At 39.2% G+C, this 17,740-nt stretch overlaps 2 protein-coding genes across 13 annotated transcripts in view; one reads left to right on the forward strand and one right to left on the reverse strand.

Moving 5' to 3' along the window:
- Nucleotides 1-13,382, forward strand: part of LOC127006508 (uncharacterized) — a 56,367-nt gene extending 42,985 nt beyond the window's left edge. For both annotated transcript variants that reach the window (XM_050876463.1, XM_050876465.1), the window contains one exon: nucleotides 13,178-13,382. In XM_050876463.1, the coding sequence (XP_050732420.1) occupies nucleotides 13,178-13,204 (27 nt within the window). In that variant the 3' untranslated portion in view covers nucleotides 13,205-13,382. The remainder of the gene's footprint in view (nucleotides 1-13,177) is intronic.
- Nucleotides 1-17,740, reverse strand: part of LOC127006504 (sodium/calcium exchanger 2-like) — a 188,795-nt gene that overhangs the window by 3,776 nt on the left and 167,279 nt on the right. For all 11 annotated transcript variants that reach the window (XM_050876452.1, XM_050876460.1, XM_050876458.1 and 8 more), the window contains 10 exons: nucleotides 16,409-16,465; nucleotides 15,741-15,865; nucleotides 12,344-12,437; nucleotides 9,078-9,225; nucleotides 8,616-8,809; nucleotides 5,964-6,108; nucleotides 3,589-3,767; nucleotides 3,223-3,373; nucleotides 2,485-2,663; nucleotides 93-190 (listed from right to left, as the gene is read on the reverse strand). In XM_050876452.1, coding sequence (XP_050732409.1) covers nucleotides 93-190; nucleotides 2,485-2,663; nucleotides 3,223-3,373; nucleotides 3,589-3,767; nucleotides 5,964-6,108; nucleotides 8,616-8,809; nucleotides 9,078-9,225; nucleotides 12,344-12,437; nucleotides 15,741-15,865; nucleotides 16,409-16,465 — 1,370 coding nt within the window. The remainder of the gene's footprint in view (nucleotides 1-92; nucleotides 191-2,484; nucleotides 2,664-3,222; nucleotides 3,374-3,588; nucleotides 3,768-5,963; nucleotides 6,109-8,615; nucleotides 8,810-9,077; nucleotides 9,226-12,343; nucleotides 12,438-15,740; nucleotides 15,866-16,408; nucleotides 16,466-17,740) is intronic.

Below are 17,740 nucleotides of genomic sequence, written 5' to 3' on the forward strand. Positions count from 1 at the left end.
ATGAAGGACATCAGTTATTTTAAAGTTTCATTCACTGGATATGTACATAGTACATGTACATGCCTTGTTTTACCTACGGGCCAATAACTCACCTTCGGGCCATGAGAATTCCAATGGTCAAGACAGAGAGGCCAGTGAAGAGCCCGACACTGAAGCCAAGATTCCCCTTGGCGACAAGGAAAGGTTTTGCCTGAAACCAGAAAAAGAAGAGTTTCCATGAATCATGTAAAATTTTGACTGAGAAGAAACAATGACATGTCTCGAACAAGAAATGATGACACGAAACCAAGTGTAAATAAATAAATTCAACTCACAAAATTTTTCTTTACAAATGTTGTAGCAGGAATGCAGTGTTGTTGGCCATTAAGCCATTTCATTTATTGTAGTTTCACTTAGGTTTAAGAACACACCACCTAATCTGTACTTTATGGTCTTTGGGGTCTGAATATCTATGTAAATTAGCACACAACCCCCTGCTATTGTGTACAACCTAAAAGTTGCCACCCTCTTGCTATCACTCACCTGAAACACACACTATCATAGACACAAAACCCGGGAAAGACGGTGGAGTTGAATCACCTCGGCTGTGTGGTACACAGCAGCTGATTGTTACTACCTCATTAACCATCCTTGCTCAGTGACTGGTCAACACTCCTGCCGTTTTCTTGCTTATTCAGTCAAGTGCGCATCTCTCCATTGACAACAGTGAAAGCTGCTTAGTATTCAGTTGATGAAACGGCCACCAAACAATCCACAATGGAGCAAACAGGTTGCATCAAGATGATAATAGCCAAATAACCCAAGTTGGTGCTCAGAGGGCTGTACAAGTAGGGGTAGAGGGGTCACTTTTTGTAAACAAAGACGGTGGTGTAGCTAGTACACGGATGTGGCAAGCGTTGCCTCTACTGCACCTTCTTTTCTTCTATGAATGTTTCATTCTACTATGATTGTTATTTCTGGTAAATGGTCACCTATAAGAGCTGCTGAAGGGATATTATGAGGGAGCTGTTGTTGTCAATCCCATTTTGTTGTGCTCAGCTGATCGACTGTCTGGTCACGTGACTCACTTGGGAGTTGCATGGCTAAAAAGTAAACCAAACCTACCCCTGACCTATGTTTGGTTAACAACATGGCCACCAAATGTTGTGCAACATTCAGCAAAGGAGTGAATAAGTTGCATCAAGATGGAGGCATTGGCCAAATGGCACCCAAGTTGTTGTACGGGGGAGGGGGGTCAGTGTAAACAAGGTGGTAACGTGGCTATACAGGTGTGGCCTTCTTGCATTTTACGAATGTTTCATTCAACTATGACTGATGTTACTAGTAAATCGTCACCTATAACAGCTGCTGAGGGAATATTGTGAAGGAGCTGCTGTTGTTGGTAGTCGTTTTGTTGTACTCAGCTGATTAACTGTGGTTTGAATCACCCCCCTCACCAGTGGCGAGTTGAGCAGCGAGCAAGGAAACCAAACCCACCCCTGTTTTTTGTGTGATAAAAATGACTGAGCAACCTCGCAAGAATCCCCCAACCATCGTTGAGCATGATAAGGTGGCGCTGTGAGTTATAATAAGTATAGTATGTTGGTACAGTGTTTAGTGGGAAAATATGTCCAAAGAGAGGTATAATAGGCACAAAATGTTGGCAGGTCAGCTGCCCAGTAACCAATTAGAATTATTCCTATTGATTCTTCAATTCAGCTATCTTGTATTTCCACTATCAATCGCAGTTTCATAACCAATTAGGCCAGTTAGGCACAATAGCAGGGGGATGGGTGTAGTTTGAAAATGTTTAAGTGGTACAAAATCTGTGAAGGAAATGTTCCAGGGTTCTGACTACTTTTCAAACCTAAGTAGAAGTTTGATGAAGGAGGAGAGGACAGGTGGTAGAAAAATAAAGGTGGGAGACTTCAGGAGGAACACTAAGGAAAAGTATGAGGCTAGTGAATCACTGAGTGGAGCTAAGTGAGGCTTGGAGGAAGGTGCAAGAGGAATGATATGCTTGAAATGCTTGAGAAAAGAGTAGTTGTAATATGAGACCAACCTTCAGAGAAGCTTTTTCTTTCTATTTATTTATTTATTTATTTATTTATTTATTTATTTTTTTTTTTTTGAGGTACAGAATTACTACCAAAACTGTACCGAGTTTAAGAGAGTTGCCATATGAAAAAAAGGCAGAAAACTAGTTACCAACACTGATGAAAAACTGGTATTTAACCATGAGATTTAAATTTTAAGGGACTGGAGTTTGCAGACAATCTTCTTAGTGAAGATAGTGAATGAAAAAGTGAACAGGAATAAATTTAGAAATTAGATGCTTAAAGGATGTTACAAAACTTAGTTTACTTAACAGAAACACTGATAAAAATAATAATTGAAATGGTCTGGAGGCAAAAGATTTTATTATGCTCAAATTCATCAAATTCATTTTATTTTTTGAACCCCTTTTGACAATACTGATAAACCAGTCAGCAAAGCTGTACATACCCTGACGAAATTTACGACAGCAGCAATAAACCATGGCAGCCCCAGACCAAGAAACACGTTGACAGAGTTGCTTCCTGTCACATTCCCAATGGCATTGTCAGCATGTTTCTCTTGTACTGCTGCTGTCTTCGAGGCAAAGGTGTCTGGCAGAGAGGTTCCCAGAGCAACAAAGGTAATGGCTAGAAAAGTGAAAAATAACTACATTAAATTAATGTCCCCTGCAATATCCATGATAGTCAATATTCAATTAAGTGCAGATTTATTTTCAATTTCATGAAATATATAACCACCTGATTATGCACTGATTGGTCATGAATTTATCTTTTTCAAACCAAATATTCATATCTACAGTTGTATTAGGATGCATAAAATCAAGAGATTTTTATATCAACATTCTATTAGCATTAGGCTCATCATTCTCACACTGACAGGGCATGGGGTCAGAATATATATATCAATGGAAAATGTAAACATTGAAACGCTCAAGTCAGAATAAGAAGTTCCTACAACACATCTAGTCACAATCTGAGGATTTATAATTGATGTTTTTAGGGAAGATACCCATCATATTAAGTGAATGCAGTAGTCAAGCCTCTGAAATCACTCCTTAATCTTTGCAGCTCAATGTTCTTAATTTGAAATGACATACTAAATAACATGACTCAACAAAGCTCAGAAAAAACTGCACTGCAAGAAGTTTACCAAAGAATTCACCAAGTGATGTTCTTCTGAACTTACCAGTAACTGCATCCTTCAACCCAACAAGACAACCAAAGATTGATGCCAAGTCTCCCACAATGGCTGTTAGGAGGCCAATGACCCCCAGTGAAACAAAGAAGCACAGCCACCCGCCGAGGATGCTGGGTGGTGGTACTAGGGCAAAAATAATCTGTGGGAGGCATCCCCAAGAAGCATTAAGAGAATATAATAAATATTATGTATTCAAATTATTTCACATGGAGAACAAAGAAAATAACAAAATATTCCATTGTACTATACCTTCCAAAATGTAAAACAGAAAATGAAGGAAAAAGAAACTAAAGCTAAAGATTACAACTTTCACAAAAAGAAATAGACAGACACAGTAAAAGTCAATTATGGTACCTTCCAGCCAAAAGTCAGGAAGTGAAGGACATAGTCCATCCCTGTTGCATTTTCAATGTCCCCACCATTAACATTCAGAGCATCCTTGATCTGGCTGACATAGGTCTCATGGTGGACTTGCAGAGCGTGTACATTTGCATTGGTCATCCTCATCATGTTGGTCAATACATTGTTGAAATCTGGTAAAATTTGTTAAGTGGAGTTATATCACCGTTGCTTTCATCATTATGTGACATACTATTTTATCTACAGTACCCTCTCGAGTTTCACGCTTGCTTCATTCCGAAGGTATAGCGCTAAACTCGAGGATCGCGAAACTCAAGGTATTGAAATACATGAAAAAGCGCTTATTGGTTCCAGCCCATGGAAAAAAATTACTTTTTTTTCAACTTTACTCCCTTGATATCACAATTTTTTCGACTTTACTCTCTTGTTATCTCAAAATAGTAATAGGCAGAAAATGGGAAGTGAGAACAGGTCGTTCTGAAGCCGCAGTTGAAGGCGGCTGCCTTACAATTGGCTGGCAGTTCTGAATACATGCTTGTGATCCACGTGGTGCTGTCTGCTAAAGTAAGGGCGGTTGCTCGCGGTCACCCGTGGTACAGTTGGACAAACCTATAGCTTCTGGTAGTTTTCTGTGTTATGGTATAATCTGCTAACTTTTTCTGTTATAAATCATTAAATCACTAACATCATGATTGACTTGTCAATGCCTATTGAACGTAAACTGCCGCCGCAACTTGCAGAGAGGTTCAACTTGCTTACTGCTTCCATATTTCCCTCACCGCTCACAAAGACCACAAGCGGACAAAAAAGAACAAATCCAGGCAAATTAACACTTTTAATGCTGTGTATTCCCACAGCGCGCATGCGTGGTGGACAGTAGAATGACTAATTTCATCGGGGAGATATTTCTCGCAACACCGGCCAGTGTATAGTGGACCTTCTTCTTTTGACCTGTAATGTTTTGTATCGCTTCTTAGGTCCTCCTTCTCTACACTTTTATACTTCACAACATGCACTTAGGGCCACTTTCACAGTCATTTTGTTTGTTTTGATCGTTATCAGTCGCGGGGATCGCCACTCTAGTATTTCCACGTGAAACTGGCCGATGGGTAGTGATGTGATGTGATGGTGTCGGAGGTATTGCCTCTACAACAGCACCTCGTGGCAGCTGCGGGGTTAGCCTCGCCCCGCACCTTACCACACACTCTCAACACCTCTCGCTTTCTCTGCAGCCACCACTACCCCATAGGCCAATTTCACGTGGAAAACTATAGCGTTGATCGCTGCCATTGGTAACGATCAAAACAAACAGTGACTGTGAAAGCGGCCCTTATTTACTTCACAGTGCGCACTTATACACTTCACCCTGAACTTAGGTGTTTTTCTGTTCTTTTCTTTCCCTGATTTTGGTTTTCAATGCCCTTTTGCTATTTTCCACTGTTATTTTTCACCGTCGCTGCCATGCATTACAGGTCAAAAGAAGAAGAGGAAAACAACACCGGGAGATCTACAAAAAAGTTGTTTGGACTGTGGTTCCCCAGCACAGGGTGTTCTCTTATCTTGTTAATCAAGTAGTAAGCAAAGCAGCTCTGCCAGTCCATTTTACGAGTCTCTTGGTGGGCCATCTTCCATTGCTCCTCACTCCTCAGCCACTGCCGTCGTCTGTTTGTTTACATGCAGCCGTTCGGTACCCACGTACCCACGCTCATACTCACAACCGTTTTCCATTCATACGGACAACCGACAACTCGCTCCCGGTTGGGCATATAGGCAACCACGATTGCCCATATCCCTAATGGTTGGACACCGCCTTTTAAGGCAGCACGCATGACGCCAACGGTAGGTAAATGTGACCTGTACATGTCAAAGCACCGCGAAACTCATGGCGGTAAAGCGCAAAAGTCGTGATAGTAAGAATTTAGGACTAAGCGCTAAACTCGAGGATCGCGAAACTCGGATAGCGCAAAACTCGAGAGGGTACTGTATTATGTTTCTCACTGTTATCATCATAATTATAACTGATATTTGCATATTTCAATCTGAATAGCAGGGAGTCTTCAGGAAATCACAAAACACATACATGGCTAGTCTAAGAATCATAAATAAATAAGGAAATTCTTTTATAATATTACTGATATCATCTTTGCCAGCTAATCTTTACCCGGTAGCAGCAGGGATCATGTTTCTTAATGGTCCCTCCAAGCGAGAAAAATGAGAAAAAATCACACCTCACACAAAGCATTTCATAATATATATCAAAGCATTTGTGATCATATTATGTATCATCTATTTTGGGGGGTTTATATCATGGCACAAATTTGGCCCGTCACTGCTACCGGGTTAAGAGTTACAAGCATGTCTCTCCTCACCATCATCATTGGTTATGGTTACAGCGGTACGATTGATCTGTCCAAGTTTTGCTCCACCCTCAGGGTCAAAAAGTTCAATCTCAAAGTGTTCATCTTTCTCTGGTGTCATGTCATCGATGATGGGGATCTCAATGTTTTGCAGTGTCTGGAAAGGAGAAGAAAGATGGGTAGTTTAATTATCATCATCATTATTTATTTCATTTCATATAAGAATCGGTCCACCTTTGTGAACAATGAGGCAATCATGGCAAAGCAAGCATTTTAAATTTTCAGTGTGGCTCATATTTCTTATTGAAAAGTCACTGCCTGCAGTTATGACCACAGCTGCAAACAGTTCAGCTTTGGTTGCATGCCAACTGCCCAAGCCAGGATTCAAACCCAGGCCTACAGATTCATAATAAGGGATGCTAACCACTGCATTGCTTCGTGACACCGACAGAGGCATCACCGTATAAAGTACAGAGGCTTTATGACACCAAGAAGCATCATTGTAAACAGGCAGTCCTGATGAGTACCTGCTTTGGGTGTATCAGTCTCACCTTTGATGGAAACACATGGAAAATTCATCCATGATGCACTGCACTTATTGCTCTCACCCATTTGGCCAGAAGTGTGGTGCATGACGCCAGCTAGTAATATGAGCTAGAAATATGTCATGTGATGTGCAGAGCTGCATTTTTTCACCTAGATCAGAGTAGCGGGTAGACCAGTCTGCCTGCCCCCATGTCCAGGATGGATCTTTATTTATTTTTCATTTATTTATTTTTATTTTTTCAGAAATTCTCCAAAATTCATTTTTCCCATAATTTTTTTTTATTTGTCCTATGCAAATTTCATCCAACATGACCCAATCTTACCAAATTCCCACACTGGATATGAAGCCGATGTACACTAAAAATATTCCTTCTGTATAATAAATAATGTGTGTTAAAGATCTTTAAATTGTTTTTTTTCTTGGATTAAGAAGGCAATCGGGAACATGACCTCATTTATTTACATTTATTCCATTGGCGCCTCAGCTGTGCAGTGGTTAGCATTCCTGACTAAGAATCTGTGGGCCTGGATCCGAATCCCAGCCTGGGTAGTCGCCATTCAGCCCACCCAGCTATTCATCCTTTCTTTCAAAGTGGTCAGTGGGGAGGCGGTGGCTGAGTGGATAGTGTGATGGCGCCTCGTCCAGGACGTGGGTTCGCGCTCCACCCAGTGCCACAAGCTGGGATTTTTCAGTCACCGCCGAGTGGCCTAAGACTACCCCACATGCTGTCCAGAAGACCACCTATCAACCTGGACTCTAGATTCTAGGATCAAAGATGAGCTCCAGGGGGCAGCATGAGCCAATGCAAATACTTGCCTGTGCCACAACAGGCTGAGCCATACCATCAGGCCCCTCTAAGCAAGCCTACCGGTGCCATAGGCGAAAACATTAAATAAATAAAATAAATGGGAACCTCAGGAAACCTGGGGAAGGTAAACTGATAACCTATGTTGGGTTAAGGACTAGGTCACTAGGGTATAGCATTTTGGGCAGAGCCAGTAAAGACTCAAAATTAATGCTCCTAATTCAGAATTAAGTTGAGGTTAAAGCCAAGATCAATAATCACACTATATTTGGTAATACTTGACAAAGACTGTAGTACAACGTTGACAAGCTTTGACTCGCGTTTTCTCAAAACTTGTTTTGTTTTGGGTTTAAACTGATAAAACTCCACTACTTCTTGTCTGAATTCCATGCACAAAGTCTCATTTTAAAGGAGACATTTTAGGGAAGGAAATAATCCATAGATAATCTCCTGTGATACTCTGAACTTGCATTGCATGTTTTTATAAACGAAAAAAAGGAAAGAAAATTGGTCTTTCATGAAATATCCACAGCAGCATTATTATAACCACATTTTTTTTTTCTCTATCACACAATTTCTTTCATTAAGTCTATATAACTAGACAAAAAATATGAACCACATCAAACAAAAAATAGTTGCAAAATAGTGTATCAAATATTGGTAAAAATGACATTAATAAAAAACATTTAAAATTCATTAAAAAGATAATTAATGAATAAGCAGGAATTTTGGTGTATATAGTATATGTGATGCCCTTCATAAATTGCAAAATTTTTGAACAAAAACTCCCAATATTTAAGTGGTCTTGAGGGAAATGCTATACACTAATCCTTAAGGACACTCCCACCACAGGCTCAAAGGGCCAGAGGGACAGTAATGAGCACCACCGCCACACACCGCTATAGCTTATGCTCCCAACTTCACTACTTTACCAATGGGGAAGAGCAGCTTTGTTATGGAACATTTTGTTATTCGACCACTTTCATTGGAACACAACCCCAATGTACATTGGTGAATCTGCCTCATAAGAGTATCTTTCTTGGGTCTGGCAGTTTTTTTTTGTATACATTTGTTATGTGGTTAGTGTCTAGGAAGGCATCTCCATTGAGACCATGCTGTAAGTGCTTCACTATACAATAATTCACTACACCTGAGGTTTCCCAATAATACATCCCTTTCATATAATGAGATCAGTTTGTATATTTATATCTTGTGTGTGTAAGGGACGAAATTTAGTTAACATTTTTGCAAAAAATTTGCACCACACAGGACAGGATTTGCAACTGAAAACAGAATGTGCTACTGATCTTACCTCTGTATGCTTGAAGGTCAATTCACCTTCACCACCCTTAAAGTCACGGCCAGACAATGCTGACTTATCAATGGTGCGCCATTTCACAGTTATTTCTCCATCAGCACCATTCTTACGTACAACAGGAATGACAGCACTTCCAATGCTTTCCTTCACAAGGAAACCTCGCTTCTGGAACATTACCAATCCAGGTTCTGCAGAAAAGAAAAACTATTAAAACAAATATAAGGAAAGATATCTAGAGTTTTCACATTATTACTTGAAAAGGCTTACAACAATGAATGGTATACATTCTCAAACTTCAAATATTATGGTGCCAAAAAATATGCACATCTACTTACCCATACATTTTTTAAGACCAAAAATATAACAACCATACGAGAGATGTATCAGTCAGTTTGCATTTACAAAATTACAGCTTTCTCTGCTCCATTGTTTCAACTTATCCCTTGGGGCACTCACCATCATCATTCAGAATTGTTATTTCCATGATGGAAATGCGCCCAAGCTGTACTCCCTCACGCTGCTCCTGATCCATTAGGAGGGAGATCTTGAGGAAGAACTCCTCATCTGGTTCCCACTGGTTGTCATTGATAATCTCTACATCAATCTGTAAATGTTAGCAAAGATAAGCACATCAGTCTGTAAATGTTAGCAAAGATAAGTACAAAAAAGTATATTCAACTGAACCATTAAAAAATTAAAAAATTATATACTGTGCACACCAATCTAAAAACCAAATAAAAAGATCTAGGCGAGATCCAGTATTGTGTGGATACTTCTCGTGAGACCCATACAAGTCTGATAAAATGAATATACTAAAGCACTATCAAAAAGCTCAAAAGACTTAAAAGAATGAACAAAATAAAATAATGCACAGCATGATTCTGTATGTTGAATCTTTAAATTAGAACTAAATATGTGCCCCTTAAGGGTAAAAAGAAACTTGAGTAAAATTAATTGGTTGATATAATTTTTTTTATTAGCATTATGTTTGGCATGTATTACATACTAGATGCAGGAAATCCACTTATATTTGTTTGCACCTCTGAGTGGAATATGACAGTTAAATGAAATGCTTTCAATGTGATGATACTGGGCTAAGATTAGTCCTCTGTCTGAGATACCGAGTAGACTGTTAACCCCGTAACGACGCCGATGCCACTAGCATCATATAATTTTTTCTGACGTGGGCGACGAGCATGACGCCAACGATGGAGAGCGAAAAGCTCTCTGGAAATTGAACAGCGCGGGTAACTATGTATCTGTCAATGCTAAGTGACTAACTGGCACCTCTTTTGCCCCTTAAACGACTCTGTGCTAAAAATAGTCTACAGTTCCTGCCTACGCATCATGGCGTCTGCAGAGCGATTATGTTCCCTCTGCCAATCTGTTTCGGAGGTCTTCCTTTAGTTTCTGCTCGTTGTGTGCGTGCTGAACATAGTCTTGACACCTCCACTTATTATGTGATGTTCTAGATGAACCAATATCTTGTTCACAGGAGTGTTCAGAGGAGTGGGAAGCGAAAGTTGGAATTTTGGGGGAATCATGGAATTTCAGCGGAATGGTCAGTCCAAATCACAATCTGATTTAACAGTTGAGTTATACGGATGATTTTCTAAAACTTTTATTCAATGAGATTCATTTCAGAATGAAAAACTACAAAAATTTTTTTTTAGAGTTTCACTGCAACTTTGGCTCTCTGTAGGCAGTAAATTTCCTGGTCAAAGATTATAAACTATATTTTTCAGATTCCATCACAATAAAATGAGGAACTTTTCTTCAATAAATTCTCCTGTACGTCGCACCAGTAAAAAATTGGAATTTTGGGGGAATCATGGAATTCCAACCAAACGGTTAGCCCAAATCATAATCTGATTTCAAAGTTGAGTTATAAGAATGATTTTCTACAACTTTTATTCAATGAAATTCATTCCAGAATGAAAAAAAACTACAAAAATGTACCAAAATTATTCTTCGAGTTTCACTGCAACTTTGGCTCTCTGTAGGCAGTAAATTTCCGGGTCAAAGATTATAAACTATATTTTTTCTTCAATAATCTTTTTCTGTACATTGCACCAGTAAAAAGTTGGAATTTTGGGGGAATCATGGAATTTCAGTCAAATGCGACAACCTAGAAAGAAACGGATTTCACAGCAGGGTGCGCCAGAAATTTTTTTATAAAACATCTTTTATGATTTTTTCTCAGTTTCAAAGTGTATTTTTCGATGACTTTTGCATTATGGGGGATCTCCCAAGAAAAACTTTTGCGGTTTGGTGGGGTTAACCACTTCACTGCAGTTGGCACACATAGTCTCAAAGCTTTCTAAGGGTTCACTGCAACCAGAACATACAGGGTTTCTGTATTCAAGTTCTGTGTTCGATTATGTAGTAAGTATATATTAGCTATGATAAACTTGTATGTAACACTATCAAGTGTTGCCAGACAGTAGTCTTTTTCTGCATGAGTGAGTTTGTTTTTTTGGTCAAATTATAATGTCAAGGGGTAGAGTAAGATGAGTTGACACTCCTGTACCCTCTATCTCCATGGCATTGAAAAGTCTAGTCAGTCTAGTTTTGTCCCCCACTGCAAATGTAATGCGGGGAAAACTGAGAAATCAATAACCTGTAATAACTGATGTGTTGCTTGTGAATCAAGTGGTTACGAACCGCAAGACAGACATACGAACCAGATGTGGAGCTGGTGGCGTGACTATGCCTCAGCCGAAGGTGCCAAATGATCATTAGTTAGTTTTTTTCATGGAGGAGGGACGAGCCGAATTTTTCACCTGTATTAAGTGAGAGAACCAGTTGCTTCGGAACTCTTTCTGAACTGGTGGAACAGGCCAATTGTATGTTAACTAAACCACCAATAAATGTGTTCACTAATGCGTTCAATAATATTGTTACTTAACTTCGGTAAGCTCGCTACCATTACCAACAGAATGTGAATAAACTTCCTAATAATTTAACCTTGTGTTGCGTAACCCTAACAACTATGAAGCGCACTTGATAGTAAGATATTAAAAACAGAGGATCGAAGCTGAAGGCAACACATAAACACCTCCACTCATGGCCTCCCATGCCTCACCAAGTGTCCTGCCCCCCTCTGTACCTCACCAGATTGCCTACTTATATACGGAAATGGTGACAAATAGCTAACTGTCAACTTATATGGAACAAAGTTTGTTATATAGAAAGAGTTCATATCTCTCAGATATGGCAGATTTTTTAATCTAACGTCACCCCATTCCCCCAAATTGTTTCGTTAGAGCGAGGGTTTACTGTACTTATTTACAAACAAACAGCATAGTGATTAACAATGTAATGCAAATGATGAGCCAAAATAAATATTATTATGTTGAGAAGCAAGTAGCTTATGCATCAAGCCCAGGTGAACTCACTTGCCTGATTACCTCCTAGATGATATATAGATTTTCTGGTAAGGAATGAGCAGTGTGAATGTGATAAATAATTATGATTTTTTTTTTTTTTTTTTTTTTTTTTTTTTTTAAACCTGCCACAGAGGAGGCTAGGCCATATATTTAGACGTCTGCATAGACGGGATCAACATAATTTCCCAAATAATCAACATGGAATAAATCATCATCATCATTTCATTTAACGTCCGTTTTCACTCTTCCTGAGCGGTTGGACGTGGAATAAATACACGAGTGCATCCTAGTTTTGCTGCGAAGAACCTCAGAAAGTAGTTCAATATTACTTACAAATTTCTCAGTCTCTCCAGATTCAAATGTAATGATCTCGTTGATGGGAACATAATCTTGATCCACAGTTGCTGTTCCATCAATGGTCTCCACCCTGGAAAGAGTAGTATAGCATAAAAAATGTAGAGGTTCCATATTTCTTACAGGAGTGTACAGGATAGGTGAGTAACATCACCTATGTGTAGGACTATCAGCATATGGAGTTGGGTAGCCAGTTTCTTGCTCCACTGCCTTTACATATCCCTATTATTGTTAACCAGGTAACTCACTGTGGTTGGGTTGGTTAGCAAACATATCAGTCATTAAGATTTGCCACTTCTGCCACCAGGGCACTGCCCAATAATGTGGCTAGGATTAGGAGTGGAGCTCAGACAGTGTCAGCTGCTCAGATATTGGGAAGTAGATACCACTGCACACTTTCCAAAGAGCAACTTGCTGTATTATGGCTTAAAACACTGTTGCTCTACTATGATTGAAATAAACTAACTTCCTATTGAAATATAGATACTTTAAATTCACTATCATAACTTTGTCATTGTATTTCTTTGTTTTCTTTATTTCCTCAGATAAGTTTATTAACTATGTAAACTTTCTGCTTCATCGCTTCTTAACCTTTACCTACTGGCTGGTCACCTCTCTCTCTCTCTCTCTCTCTCTCTCTCTCTCTCTCTCTCTCTTCTCTCTCTTCTCTCTCTCTTATTTCCTCAGATAAGTTTATTAACTATGTAAACTTTCTACTTCATCACTTCTGAACTTTTACTTACTGGCTGGTCACTTTTACCTCTCTCTCTCTCTCTGGTTATGATGACCAAGTAAATAATTTTCCTTTCACAGGAGGCTGAGTTTCACCGGAAAGCGTAACGAACGGGTGCTACAACACCTAGCAATGTCCCAGCAGTGGTGCAGCATCAGATCCTAAACTCCTTCACTACAGCCGGGCCAAAACAGCGCCCTGCGGCGTATCCGGGATCGCCGTGCACGCCAAATTTCAAATGTCACTTATGAATCTAACAAGTTTACAGCCATAAACTCAACATAATCATCATGTATTATATATGAAAACATGCAAATTAAATGGTGCACATAAAGAAACTCACTACAGCTGAGCCAAAACAGCGCCCTGCGCCATATCCGGGATCGCTGCACGCGCCAAATTTCAAATGTCGCTATTGAATATAACAAGTTTTCAGATAAACTCAACACAATCATCATGTATTATATATGAAAACATGCAGAATTAAATGATGCACATCAGGAAACATAAGTTAATTGATAATTCTGAGATGCAAGCATAAATGCAGAGATAAAATAACTCGTATGTTGCCTAAAGCAAGCCAGGATGCAGTATGCGCGTCCTCAGATATGGTACGGGGCACGTAAGGACGCAGTATGCACGTCCTCATTTTGAAGGGGTTAAACTTCCAGGCAGGAGAATATAATTTTCGTAAAAATAAAAATGATGAGATGAAGCTACCAGTATATGTCAGTACAGGTAGTCCTCGATTTATGATGGAGTTTGGGACCAGCAGGGTGGTCATAAGTTGAATTGTTCATAAGTTGAAATTCACATAAAAAAATAAAATGAAATATTGTGTAACTGTACCGCTGAGGATAGAGCGGCGTTTCCACACCTATCCTTCCCACCTAAACCTAGCTCTGTCCTCATGAGCTTGCCTCACCCCAGCCATTTTTTTTTTTTTTTTTCCAGCAAAGGAGAAACACAAGGGCACAAAAAAAAGGAAACAATAAAAAATAGCCCGCTAGTCACTGCTCCTGTAAAGAATCCGTAGAGGTGGCCGAAAGAGCAGTCAATTACATGAGAAGAGGTGTCCTGATACCGTCCTCTTGAATGAGTTCAAGTCACGGGCAGGAGGAAATACAGTTGAAGGAAGATCATTCCAGAGATTACCAGCGTGAGGGATGAAAGAGTGAAGATGCTGGTTAACTCGTGTATAAGGGATTTGGACAGTGAAGGGATGAGCTTGAGTAGAAAGTTGTGTGCGGCAGGGCCGCATGAGGGGGGGAGGCATGCCGTTAGCAAGTTCGGAAGAGCAGTCAGTGTGAAAATATCAATAGAAGATATAAAGGGAGGCAACGTGGCGGCGGAATTTGAGAGGTAGAAGACTATCAGTAAGAGGAGGAGAGCTGATGAGATGAAGAGCCTTAGACTCCACTCTATCCAGAAGAGCTGTGTGAGTGGAGCCCCCCCACACGTGAAATGCATACTCCATATGAGGGCGGACAAGGCCCCTGTATATGGATAGCAACTGTGCGGGGGAGAAGAACTGGCGGAGACGATACAGTACACCCAACCTCGAGGAAGCTGATTTAGTAAGAGAGGAGATGTGAAGTTTCCAGTTGAGATTTTGAGTTAAGGATAGACCGAGGATATTTAGTGTTGAAGAAGGTGACAGCTGGGTATTGTCGAAGAATAGGGGATAGGTGTTTGGAAGATTGTGTCGAGTTGATAGGTGGAGAAATTGAGTTTTTGAGGCATTGAAGGACACAAGGTTCCTTCTATCCCAATCGGAAATGATAGTAAGGTCTGAGGTTAAGCGTTCTGCAGCCTCCAGCCTGGAGTCATGTAATTCCTGTTGAGAGGGTCTTCTGTTGAAAAAAGTTGAATAATGCAGAGTGGAGTCATCAGCGTATGAATGGATAGGACAGTTTGTTATAGAAAGAAGATCATTGATGAATAATAGGAAGAAAGTGGGTGATAGAACAGAGCCCTGTGGGACACCACTGTTGAAAGGTTTAGGAGAAGAACAGTGACCGTCTACCACAGCAGAAATAGAACGGCCGGAGAGGAAACTGGAGATAAAGGTACACAGAGAGGGATTAGAGAAGCAGTAATCATTCCACAGGAAATCGGAAAAGTACATCCTCAGGTCATCCCACCGAACTGAAACAAAATGCCAGAAGCATCGCCTCTTCGGTGGGTCCAGAGGATGTACAGGAGCAATAGGACAGGATACAGATATAAGGTTGTGATCGGAGGAGCCCAACGGAGAGAACAGTTTGACAGAGTAAGTAGAAGGGTTTGAGGTAAGGAAGAGGTCTAGTATGTTGGGTCTGTTTCCAAGACGGTCGGGAATACGTGTAGGGTGCTGATGGAAGGAAGCGAAGGAACTGTGTAAACAAACTGCTGCTCTACCCACAGCGGGATATTTGAAATATCAACTAATTTGTTACTTAGTATTACTGGCCTGGTTGTGAGTGAGCGTTACAATAATTTTCGCATATAGTCACATACATTGTAACTCGAGGACTACCTGTACACAGATTACAGTCTCAATGAACTCCACTCCTCCATGTTAGTATTACCAATGTGTAAATTATAGCAAAAGAGGGAAGGTTCCATGTAGAACACATAAAGTGCCTTTGTTAAGACACTCACCTGACGGAGACTCTGCTGTCTGTCTTGCCAGAGCGACAAATGGAAACTTGGAATTTACCAATGTTCTCCATGACAGCACAAGATGCTGAATGGAAGTCAATAATGGCATTTTTGTGTGGCATCACCTGGAAAACAAATTGAAGTATATCATAACACACTCTGGAAATCTACTGAAATGTAACATACAATTATCTGGAAAATGTGCTGAAGTGTAATACAGCAACCAATATTTCTATTGAATATTGGAGCAGGTCAGATATTGTCAAAGGCAAACAGTATGAAGAGAAATGTGCTAGTTGGTAATTTCTTTCCATGATAGCTAGATTGATGATTATTACACACAACAGGTTTAACAGCATTGAATTAATTAATTAAACTGAATTAATTAAATGAATTTACTGCATTGAGTTATTGTCATATAGTCAGTCATATATACCATGCCTGTGACATTATTAACAATTATGTTTCTTGAAATTTCTTTGTAATAAAAAATCTTTAAACCTACACAATTTTACTTTCTGAAGATTACAAGCAAGTATGCCACATTTTCTGAGAAACAAGAATTCCAACCTTGAACCTTGACTAGACTAGTGGACAGAAATAGTTTGGTGCTTGTGAAAAATAAACAGTGAAGAAGCTGCTACTGAAGATGCACAAGGATGTTTTACCTTAGGAACCTCCCCAACAGTAGGTGCTTCAGGGTGTTCATTCATGGCATTGTAGACCTGGCAGTAAAGAACACCACCAGTTAGCATGCGTTCCCCTATCAGCTGTTTTGTTGTACTAACTAGCATAAAAATATTTTAACATTATTTTGTAATAAAGGTTCATCAACTGCTCCAACTGAATCCTTCAATTTCTAGGAATTATTGAAATCTCCTTTCATCTCGGAAAATCCTGAACTGCAGTACACTGATCTCTTTTTCTCTTCAAACAACACTTCCTAACTGTACACCTAGTTGATATTCATCCCTACAGTTTACTGTAAGGGACATAGCTAACAAATACAAGAAATGCAAATTGAATTACAATACTTTAATTTAAATATATTTCTGATTGAAATGATGCATATAAGTTTTGACATGTTAATAGGAAGCCTGCAATGCTTAGGTAGTAATAACTATGTATTTTAGCTTATTATGTAATTTTTCACAAACCCTTGAAATAGATGTCAATTAATAATCACTGATTTTACTTTCTTATTATTTTACAATAAATATTTTATGCATATGAACCACATCAGAATAATTTAGTTATATATTATTTGTATAATTGATGACAGAACAGCCTAACTAGAATGAGCCAACAATGTATGTTAAAGCTTTCTGAATATACATACTATTTATTGGCAGTTATCGCTATCAAACTGTTTTTGGTATGGCTTGTTATTTGCAGCTGATACATGCAAGTTTGGAGATCTTGTGCATTAAAAAAAAAAAGTTTTAAAAGCATAAAAATAACATGCTTCACCCCTCATTGCCAAAACCATTATCAATAGGCATTATATTCAACCATAAGGGCTAAAGAGAGATTATCAAGCAGCATATCCCTTGCCTGACAAACCCTTTTAATCTTTAACTTAAGACACTATTGGTTGGCAGCTAGCCCCTATCCTCCATTCCATCATACAAATTGAATTAGTTTGTTTCTGTATTCAGGATTAAATTGTGATTCCTTAACTATTCCTATGCCTTAGAAATTGCACAAAAGTTTATTCATATTTGCTGTACTCATCAAAGCACAATCATTTCCCACATCAAAATTTATGGTATTTGATTCATTTTTAAAGTGGTATATGTGACCATTATAAGAAACATGTATCCAGCATATAACAAAACTAACCTATACAGCTATATATGTGTATACAGTGGCCTTGTGTCCAACGCATGTTTGTCCAGGTTGTTTCATGTCCAACTATGCATTTTTTGGAAAGGTAATTTTTTTTTTTTTTTTTTTTTTTTTTTTTTAGAAAATTATAGTTACGCATTTAAAATTGTCCA

This window comes from Eriocheir sinensis, chromosome 33 (assembly GCF_024679095.1).
Source record: "Eriocheir sinensis breed Jianghai 21 chromosome 33, ASM2467909v1, whole genome shotgun sequence".
In the NCBI taxonomy this organism is placed as follows: Eukaryota; Metazoa; Arthropoda; class Malacostraca; order Decapoda; family Varunidae; genus Eriocheir; species Eriocheir sinensis.